Here is a 10481-nt window from a genome sequence, read left to right as displayed (position 1 = left end):
CTATTCTAAGAGGTAATTCAATTGCTGTTGATGTTCTGCTCGCACACGCCAACTCACTTACCTTCAGGCGGCTGTTTTCCCCACAATGCTTGTCAGAGACATAACGGACATCCCGCATTATTATATAGTTACACACTAATGAGTACAGTAAAATGGCAATGTCATAGCCCAACACTAGTGTTCCATACCTGTTTACTAATATAATGCACAATGAAATATACCAACACTGTATAAATATAAGATGATGAGGACGATGGCTAATCACTGGACCAGGGTACATGTCAATGTGACATACAGGATATAGTAACCTACCTGATGAGATACAATGGGGGAAATGTACTAATACCCCTTTCTCACTGCAGGCAAATTCCCGGATCTAGCATGTTGACCTGGTAATTTGCCTTTTAATACGGTATTTTAGCAGTGTGAACGGGTCAACCGTGTCTGCATTCCCGGATCTCATACACTGGTAAAACCCTTCTTTTTACCCGTGTGTGAGATCTGGGTATGCAGACATGGGTTGACCCGTTCACACTGCCCAAAAAACCATGTTAAAAGGCAAATTACCTGGTGGAACTGCGTCACCTGGTAATATGCCTAGCAGTGAGAAAGGGGGTCCCTCGCCGCAGCTCCTGGCATTTAAATGCCGGGTAAATGCTGTGTAGTTCATACTCGCAGTGTGAACACGGTATACGATGTGTATTATCCGATCAGATTATAATAATTACATTATAGAAGGTGCTAAATAAATAAGCAGAATCTGATTGGTTTGCCGAATCAAAGTAACATTATCGCAGTATTTGCGGTACATTTATTTCCTTTTCCCCGATACCTAATCTTCAGTCCAGTGGTCCAATGGTTCTTGGTCGAATGATTTGGACTTTATATTGCTTTTCTGTTGTATCATACAGTATATTATGGTAATATTGTGTTTACACAGTCACTAGTAGAGGTATATTATAGGGGAGATTTATCATAATTTGCAGAGAGAAAGTGCCAGCCAATCAGCTTCTGTCACTTATCAGGTAGCAGCTGGTTGGTTGGTAATTTCTCTCCTCTTTATCTCCAAGGATTATAAATCTCCCCCCATATTTTACAGTATATTGTAAGTGTAGTTTACAATTTTATATAATCATTTGAGTGATTATTTATCAAATTAGTAATCAATAGATCACAAGACAAGGTATATGGTCACTAGGTCAACAAGGGGAAGGTGGACCACTGAAGATCGACATACATGAAGGTCGACATGAGGTTTGGTCAACACAAGCATTAGGTCGACATGGGGAAGGTCGACATGTCATTTTCACTTTTTTTTTGAGGCAACATGTGCAGACAGGCTGGATTTCATGCCCTACCATCCACTAGGGCATGGTGGGAGAATAAAATATTGTGCCGAGTGCAGCGAGCCATGCGAGGGGACGTGGTGCACTTTTGTCCATGTCGAATGTGTCGATATTTGGGTAAAAAAACAAACAAACACATGTTGACCTTTTGACTGTCGATCTAATGCTTGTGTCCACCTTAATGGCCCTGTCGACCTAACCCGATGTCGAGCTTCAGCCATGTCAAACGTAATGCATGTCAACCTTCAGTGCTGGACCTAAAGCTTGTAGACCTAATGCTTGTCTATCCTATGATCCATACCCCAAGATAAAGTGCCATATGTAATGGTCTACTGCTGGCTGAAAGTGCCTTGAAAAAAAATGGATGCTTTAAATCTCCCAGCTAATTCCTCAGACCATGCGTTTGCCAGAAGATATCTGGCAACAGCCCTCACTACAGAGAATTCCAGCGGGGGGCTAACTTGGGGTATTGGCTTCTAGGTTTTAAACAAAATTGCAACTTTAAATCCTGGAAAAATCTGCACTTTCTGCAATTGGGAGGCTATTACATATGGCACAAAGTATAATATAAAGCCTCTGGAAGGGCCCGGCAGCTCGTTTTTCCCACCGCAACCTCCCACCTGCCTCCACTGTGCTGCCTGATTCTTCAATGCAGAATGCCGGTGGCCAATTGAAATGCTGCACCAGCTTTTGAGCCAATCAGAGCTTGTGTACCATTAGCCAATCAGAGTGGCTACCGGTATACGAGCTCGTATACGAGTGCTGCAGTAGGAGTTGGGTGGTAAGTGAAGGGGAAGGGGATGAAGGGGGAGGGATGGGGGGGGGGAGATGGGGGGGGGGGGGACAGGAAATCAGTCCTGGGCCCCAAAATTCCTAGTTGCAGCCCTGACTAAGTATATTTATCCTCTCCCCCTCTCTGATGCCTAAGCCTCCCTCCCAGGAGCCTATACCTCCCCCTAACTACCCCCTCATGCCTAATCTAACACCCCCACACGTGCGGCCTAATGCACACTAATGATTGGTATGCAGAAGCCTGACTCCTGACAGTGCTGTACAGCCTGCAGAGTGCCAAGCCCCTCTGTGTGTCCTAGGCACTGTGCGTGCCTGGCTGGGGGCCGGCAGCACCGGAAGGGGGAGGCGGTGTGCGGGTGCCCAGGGGGAGAGGTTTGGCACCGCTGTGGGCAGCTGCCCGGGCCCCTCCAGTTTAGGCACTAGAATGCAGTGGCATATTTGGGGGGGGGGGGGGGGCGGGGGCACCTGACATAACTCATTTTGTAGCTGAGGGCTGGGGCCCAGACCTGCCTCGCTAGACACATACCCCCCCCCCCCCCCAATAACATGGGTCTCACTAATTCCAACCCCCACCAGGATCCAACGGCTGCCAGTCGTTCCCCCCACCCATTACAGAAGCTCGTGGTTGATCTCATTCAAACCCAAATCGGCCTTCAATCCGGAACCATTTGACCCATATTGGCCAACCTGGTATCAGAGACATTGCGGGTAAACCAATTTTTCTATTTCTGAAATGTAATTTCATGGCTGCTCATGTTCTTTGAGGGCAGATTACTCTGAAACCAAATGGTCCAGTTTCACGGGACCAAAATCATTTAAAGTCCACTCAAAAGTTCTTCAATATGATACTCATGTAAATGGGTCAGTTGGTTCTGAAGATATAGCTGGTTAAACAATATAGCCGGTTCCCCCTCACACCATAAAATGCAGGGGCTAGGCTGGTGTACAAGGGGCCAACCCGGGAATGTCCCTGCATGATCCTGGGACCATATTCCAGGGTAAATCCCTGCATTTTCTGGTGTGAAAGGAGTATTATTTCAAATAGCCGGGACCTGCAGTGCTCTGCATACAGCCGGGCAGCCCCCCACTCTCTGCCCGGCTGTCACTTCTGCCCGGCAGCAGCTGTCCCCAGGTTAGTGCGAGTATGTATTCCCCCTTGGCAATGAGCATGTAATCCCACATGGCAATGAGCATGGAACCCCTGGCAATGAGCATGTAGGTAAGCATGTGTGTGTGTGTGTGTGTGTTGGATCCCACTTATCTAGGTTAAAACTAAATGGTTCTGGTAAAAAGAATCTGGGTTAAAATTCCCCCATTAGCTATCCTTAAACCCGCATAACAATTTATGTTTCGTTTCCAGGGTGTGTAATACAACAACAAAAAAAGACATAATTACAGCAAAGGAATTCTAGAACACCGACCACGTGTACATAGGAACTAGTGATATCACAGAGGGATATTTACTGTGATCTGAACCATAACAACAGTAGCAAGTATAACTGTAACATCGCAGGACGCTTTCATACATGAAGACACATCTTTATTCTCTTATATACAAAGTACCTTTCTATAAGGTCCGTAGAGTGCAGTGCATTACAGATGAGGACATCTAATGTGTTGCGTCCATATTATTGCTGCATATAGTAAATCACAATTTACATTGTCAAGATATAATACTTGTGGTCGGTTCTAATAATACTTGTGGTCGGTTCTAAAAGCATTTACACATGTGTATAACCAGTGTCAGCGTGGTGAAATAAAAATGTATGAGATATGAAATAAAAAGCTTCCACAGAAAGCATTAACTCATATACTTAATTTACATATGCTTAATTACATATTTACATTGTCTTTTTACAATTAAATAAAAAAAATGAGTGTGATCACTCCCAGGAGCTCTCTGAGGAACATCCTGGAGCCCTGGCATGCGCAGCACTGCCTCCAGCAGGGATAGTCTGTGACTGTCTATAATATAGTCCTTGTCCTGTACATTCTTCAGATTTTAGTTTCTGGTCCTTCTGTAGTGAGTGGCTGGAAGGAATTCCGGATCTGTAAAACCTCCGCCGCACAGAGGTGCCCAAAGCATTTGTTATACCAGTCCAGGCAATGGCCTCTAGGAAAAAACACAAGGAGAACCAAGTCAGACTCTCATGTTCATATATACGAATATTCACTGAGGATTGTGGCCTTTATAAAAGCACTTCACACTGGCGCTCACACAGGATTTGCTATTGGGTGATGTAATACAGAACAGAGCAGCGCTTATATGGGCTGGGTCACTGCTTGGGGGATGGGGGGGGGGGGGGACATTACACAGAAGGCAGTATACTGTTCTGGATGCTACTTGCAGCTGAATCCTTCCTAACTGCTAGGGATGAATATACTTGGTGACAACATACAGATGGAGCGCAGGCCATCTAGTGGGGGTCTGGCGGTCGGATAGCCAACCGCCAGCCCCCGTAAGGGGACACGCGCACGTCCCATTCAAACGGAGCTCCCCGCCACCTCGCTGCCTGTCCCCACTGAGCACCCTCACCTCCCCGCACTCCCCCTAACCCTGCCTGTCTCCCTGAGGCGGAGACGGGCAGGGTTCGTGTCCCCCACCGCCTGGAAACTGGGATGCGCGTGCATGTGGGACACTCGTGCGTCCCAGTCAGATGGAGCGCCATCTTGCCAGCATTCTGGCGAGCCCCGGTGCTGGCTGAGAGGTGCTCCATCTGTAGCTTCCTGGAATATATAGTCACATATTTCAGGGCAACTTACTTAAGATCAATTCTGCAGATGTGGGTGAGCCTGGATTTTCCCGATCCGCAGGGCTCTATGAGATATCGGGTGTCCAGCACAGCCGCCCTCACCCCCCCTATCAGGGGGGCTTCCTCATGTTCCACAGAGGTCGCCACCAAACTGCACATCCCCTTCGGTAAGTCCGTCCTCCACGTCCTGTAGGTAAATTAGTATATTAGCTCAAACCATTTTGCCGACATCTTGGTAAACAAAAACAAACACATTCCAAAAGCTGAATGGAATAAATATATCCTGGTGATATGTCCCTGCATGTAGCCGATCCCATAAGCTGCCAGCATTGCCCATGTTGGGGTCAGAACAGCAGCAAGGAAAGATACACAGGTATGAGGTCTCTTATCCGCACATTATTGCTACCGCTGTGTGGCATTGGGGCACATTTATTAAGCTTGGAGAAGAGATAAACTGGAGATAAAGCGGAGAAAAGGTAAAAGGAGATAAAGCACCAGCCAATCAGCTGTGTTTGAAAAAGACAGTTGGGAGTTGATTGGCTGGTGCTTTATCTCCTTTTACCTTTTCTCCGCTTTATCTCCAGTTAATCTCTTCTCCAAGCTTAATAAATCTGCCCCTGAGAATGGAACGCCAAATGCCTTAGGTGTGCAACAATAACCAGCTACACTGGCCACGTGTGTTTCTATATATTGGAGTGAGCTGTAAATTCCAATTTCACTAGTGGGGTCAAGAAAATGTACATTTATTTGTGTAAAAAATAAAATGCTTATAGGCATAGCTGAAATAAATAAGTTACACCTATACGATATAGTATTGAAGTATAATGTAACTCAGCATACCGTAACACTACAAAGTCCTTAGCAGGGTGTGGGGCCATGCTGCTAACAACATACTGATACACCTCCGTTTGGGTGTCAATACTTTCTACCACTTTGGCCTGCAGGAAATCGTCATCCCATTGGTGGCGCTCTCTCAATATGCGATTCAGCACCACTGACGGGGGGGCCTCTACCTCCACTGATGCCTTCCAGAGCCGCAGCGGATTTCCATCTCCCACCTAGTAAGAATAAAAGAATAAGAATGTTCATATGCTGCAAACCTTACCTATTTAGGGACACTTGGGAGGCCCCACTGCTGGGTGGCCTGTCACTGTGGGGTGTACAGAATGGGGCCCTTTAAGAGAGTGAAGGAGTTTGGGGGCGGTGGTACCCAAACCTATTGTGATGTGTGTGCCCACCCAACATTGTACAGACACCGCCCCTTTTGCCTGAAACCCCTACGCATAGAGGGATATGTAGCAAACCCCCTGAAGAAGACAAGTGGAGACCAATCAGCTGCTATTATTTTATAGAATACAGTAAGTAAATGTTTTCTAGAAGCTGATTGGTTGCTATAAGCAGCTTTTCCAGTTGATCTCTTTAGAACAGATGATGTATTTCCCCCATAGTCCCAATGCAGTGACCAACCGGTGAGCAGAATGTGCAGTTACCATGGTAACATGGATATGGATAACATTACTTATGCTGACACATGGCGGGGAAGTGAACACATAATCCATTACCTTTCTGTAAGCAAGCTCCGTGCTCTCTGGGCTGGACAGCGAGACCCATCCTTTGAATTTATCCCTGGCTTCTTTCTGCAGACCCTGTACGACATTGTCAAAGTATGTGCAGACACTCCCTGCCTCCTCCTCCATCTGCTTCCTCAGCTCCTCCACCGTGGGAAGATGGATGTCAGCCTCCACGTAGGAATTCCGGGACTGGGCTATGATCTCATGTGGAACCTAAAACCAGAACCAAATAAACTATCACAACATACATGTAAACACTGAGGGGAGCATAAGTTCAGCTGCCTGTATGTCTAGCACAGAACAACGTCTCTGTTATCCAGGCGTAGCTACAAGTTATCCTCCTGTGAGGGCTGTGAGAAGACGCTGCTACCTCCTCGCCTACTCTTAGTCCCACCCGGTTACTCCCCACAATGACATCATACCTTAGGCCGGGTACACACTGGAGTGACCGTCAATCGGGACGATTTAAGGAACATGTGCCTGGTAACTAGGTTACACCACCAGGCCATAGTTGCCTACCTGACCTCTCCTTCGTGGAGAAAATGCTCTGTTCCAGGACTTCCATGGTAATGTATGATTGCCATCACCTGTGGTGAAACACCTTTCTTATCAATTACCTACCTCACCACAGGTGATGGCAATCATACATTACCAGGGAAGTCCAGGAGCAGAGCATTTTCTCCCTGAAGGAAAGGGTCAGGAAGGCAATCCTGACCCAGGCCACTGTACAGTGACAGGGTAACACACCACTAAACAATCTTGAGTAGACCTCTTCTCAGGACAGGTATATAGGGAGAGAGAGCGAGAATAATGGTATCTCCAGGAGATGGGAGGGAAGGGCCCAGAAATGTCAAGGTGGTCCAGACCCCTCCCCCCGTCATACGCTGTATCTGTACAATATTCTCATACACCAATATTATATTAAACACATGTCCGTTAATAAACACATCAGACAAATACAAACACCAGAAACGTCCCTGCTGTTACTGTATAAGACCTGTTTATATAGCACATAACTGACGGCCACACTGTCCTGTATGTATGGGATTTCACACTCACCTCAAACAGTTTGTTGCACTCTATAATCATGTGTGTGAGGCCCTGTGTAGCTGCCAGGTTCTCATTTAGGTCCTTCTGATCAGGTTTCCCTGTGGCATACTTCTTCTGTATGGCCCTAAAGTTCAATAAATACATAAAAAGATAAGTGAAAAAGATCTGCACTGTTACATACAAGAAATCCTCCTGGAAATACTATAACGTACAAGCAATACTCCTATACACAGCGGGTGCACCCAGAACCAAAACGTAATCCTAGCAATTTATTATTTTCATTCAATAAATGTTAACAAATATTGACCTAACTTATGCCAGAGGAATAATGGTTCTCAACACAAATATTCAATTTAAGTTTACTAAGGTTTATATTGACCATTGGTGACAGTAGGGCCACCCTTGCTGGAACAGCGGCTATGACAGGAGCCTGCCCTGGCAAAGAGGTTGGCAGTAAAGAGATATCTGTCCTGTGGGTTCTATCATTTCCCATGCATCGAGCCCAATATACAACAGCGTGGATGGGAGTGGATACACCCACACACATCACCATCTATGGGGCACTGTGGCATATAGTGAACTGGTCATACTACAGTGTGTGTGTGTGTGTGTGTGTGTGTGTGTGACACATTTGTGGTGCTGGAAGTATTTACACATTAGACTTAACAACATCACCAGCATATCTTATTGACAATTGGGCTCACTGAAATCTTCATAGAGCCCTGCTCATGTATGGCCACAAGTCTGCGTGTGTGCAGTGTCACTGGTGATGAGAGGAGCACTGAGCCTGTGGGGGGAGGATCAGTAGGGAGGCTCTCCCCATGGGGTTAGTGTGGGACCAGCTAACACTGTCTACGAGGGCTGTAGCTAGCAAGGAAATGTAATGATCTTATTAACTAGGATACCTCAAATCCACTGACAATACGGTTTTACTAAAACTTTCAGCACTAGTAAATTGCACCATCTTAGGTTTATTTACTATGATGAGAGTTCTATTGAAGAGTGGACCAATCAGAATCTACTTATTTATTTAGCACCTTCTAGATTAGTGATTTTCAACCTTTTTACCTTGTGGCCCACTAAATAAGATTTTCAAATTGCCAAGGCACACCATGAGATCCCCACAGGGCAAAACATATTGGCCCCCACAGGAAAATAACCAAACCTAATGGCCCCCATATAAAAATAACAATCACACTGGTCCCCACAGGTAACAAAAATAAACTACATTGGCATTTTACATGAAAAGAAGAGACCAGTAAATAACACTTGAACTTGTGGTGACTGCCACGGCACAGTGGTTGAATCACACTGTTCTAGAAGATAATCGATAGAATCAGATTGGTTTCCTATAGCAACTTCCCATCTTAAATGGAATGATGAGAACCGGGAAGTGTCGGTCAGGATTCAGTCATAAATAAGCCCCTAATATATTCCGTGTTCCCACACACCCACTGTGGCTCAGCGGGGCTTTCCACTGGTGCCCCGGGTACCGGGACACATGCCCTACGTTTGGCACCTATATCAGGTATATGCGGTACTGGAGATCCGGCAGCTCTCCCTATTACTATATAACCAAATAAACCCATCTCAAAAACATGGCATTGGTCTGACATTGGATTTACAGGCACAAAGACAGCTTCAACACTACTGTACCATTTCAGTTAAAAAGAACACATAAAATGTGACTCAGGAGCAGATTTATTAAGCTTGGAGAAGAGATAAACTGGAGATAAAGCGGAGAAAAGGTAAAAGGAGATAAAGCACCAGCCAATCACCTCCCAACTGTCTTTTTCAAACACAGCTGATTGGCTGGTGCTTTATCTCCTTTTACCTTTTCTCCGCTTTATCTCCAGTTTATCTATTCTCCAAACTTAATAAATCTGCCCCTAAGAGTCTATATATATAATATCTGTGCTCACAGCCTGCCACCGCTTTCAGCAATAACACGTCATCTCCACAGCCTTGGGGTTTTACCATTTACAGGAGGCTCTATGCATTAATTCACAGTAGTCTGACATTTATAGGTTTCATAAAGACATTTTACACATATTTTGAGGGAAATGCATGTCTATGATTATGTCGGTGAGGATTCAGTCGTAAATAATAACCTTGGCGAGTTGTCTTTCTTTAACAAATTAAGATGGAAGAGGGATGGCGCCAAACACACAGCCAGGTTCATCGGTGTCATCTGATTCTCTTCTACTGAGGTCACATCACTGAGGAAGCAGAGGAGAGTCTGCAGCACTTCCCGGTTCTCATCCGACATCAGCATGATGGCCGACTGCACTGCCTGCAGCCTCTGGTCCTTGGGGACATCTGAGGAACATGACATTACAAGATGATTACAGGTGCAGTTTGCCAAAATATATAAATACCTTGCCAATCTTATTTTATAATTAGGCGGGAAAAAGTAGAAAATATAAATAAAAATAAAAGTCAGTCTTATGACATATAAAACTGCAATATATAACACTGTAGAGTAGTGGAAACAAGTATATTGATAACAATGAAGGAACACGGGATGCCTGGTGCAGTCACTGACACACAGTGGATGCAAGCATTGTGTGGCCAATTCTGTAGCAACCAAATGCTAGAGGAATGATAGGTGGAAAGCTCTTGCAAATGGCTGCCTCTGATCTATGTGGCCTGATTCAGAGATCCTGATTCTGAGATCCGCGCATGCACAGATGCCGCACTGCTTCTGTGCAAGCCTACTTCGGCAAGACTGCTCGCAGTGTCGCAAAATGATTCACATGCTGCAGCCATCTGGGGGCAGTATTTGTGTCTTCTGATGCTGGTTTACTGGCCTAGCCAGTGGGCAGGAGGTGGCCATTCTGAGTAAGCTTACTCACGCTTCTAAAAATAAAAGAGGTGATGTTACTAATAGCAACCATCCAGATTCCTGTATTTTGTTTGACAATGTGCCCACGCATTACACATTTTGTTTCTATTGATTTTGTGGGTTA

General features: G+C 45.5%; 1 protein-coding gene across 5 annotated transcripts in view; it reads right to left on the bottom strand.

Moving 5' to 3' along the window:
• Positions 1–3932: 3932 nt before the first annotated feature.
• Positions 3933–10481, bottom strand: part of STARD13 (StAR related lipid transfer domain containing 13) — a 290895-nt gene continuing 284346 nt past the window's right edge. For all 5 annotated transcript variants that reach the window (XM_083169803.1, XM_083169805.1, XM_083169807.1 and 2 more), the window contains 6 exons: positions 9624–9831; positions 7522–7636; positions 6454–6675; positions 5732–5949; positions 4902–5078; positions 3933–4251 (listed from right to left, as the gene is read on the bottom strand). In XM_083169803.1, coding sequence (XP_083025929.1) covers positions 4134–4251; positions 4902–5078; positions 5732–5949; positions 6454–6675; positions 7522–7636; positions 9624–9831 — 1058 coding nt within the window. In that variant the 3' untranslated portion in view covers positions 3933–4133. The remainder of the gene's footprint in view (positions 4252–4901; positions 5079–5731; positions 5950–6453; positions 6676–7521; positions 7637–9623; positions 9832–10481) is intronic.

Source organism: Crinia signifera, chromosome 2 (genome assembly GCF_055691185.1).
Source record: "Crinia signifera chromosome 2, ASM5569118v1, whole genome shotgun sequence".
NCBI lineage: Eukaryota > Metazoa > Chordata > Amphibia > Anura > Myobatrachidae > Crinia > Crinia signifera.
This window is presented reverse-complemented; position numbering and strand designations above follow the sequence as displayed.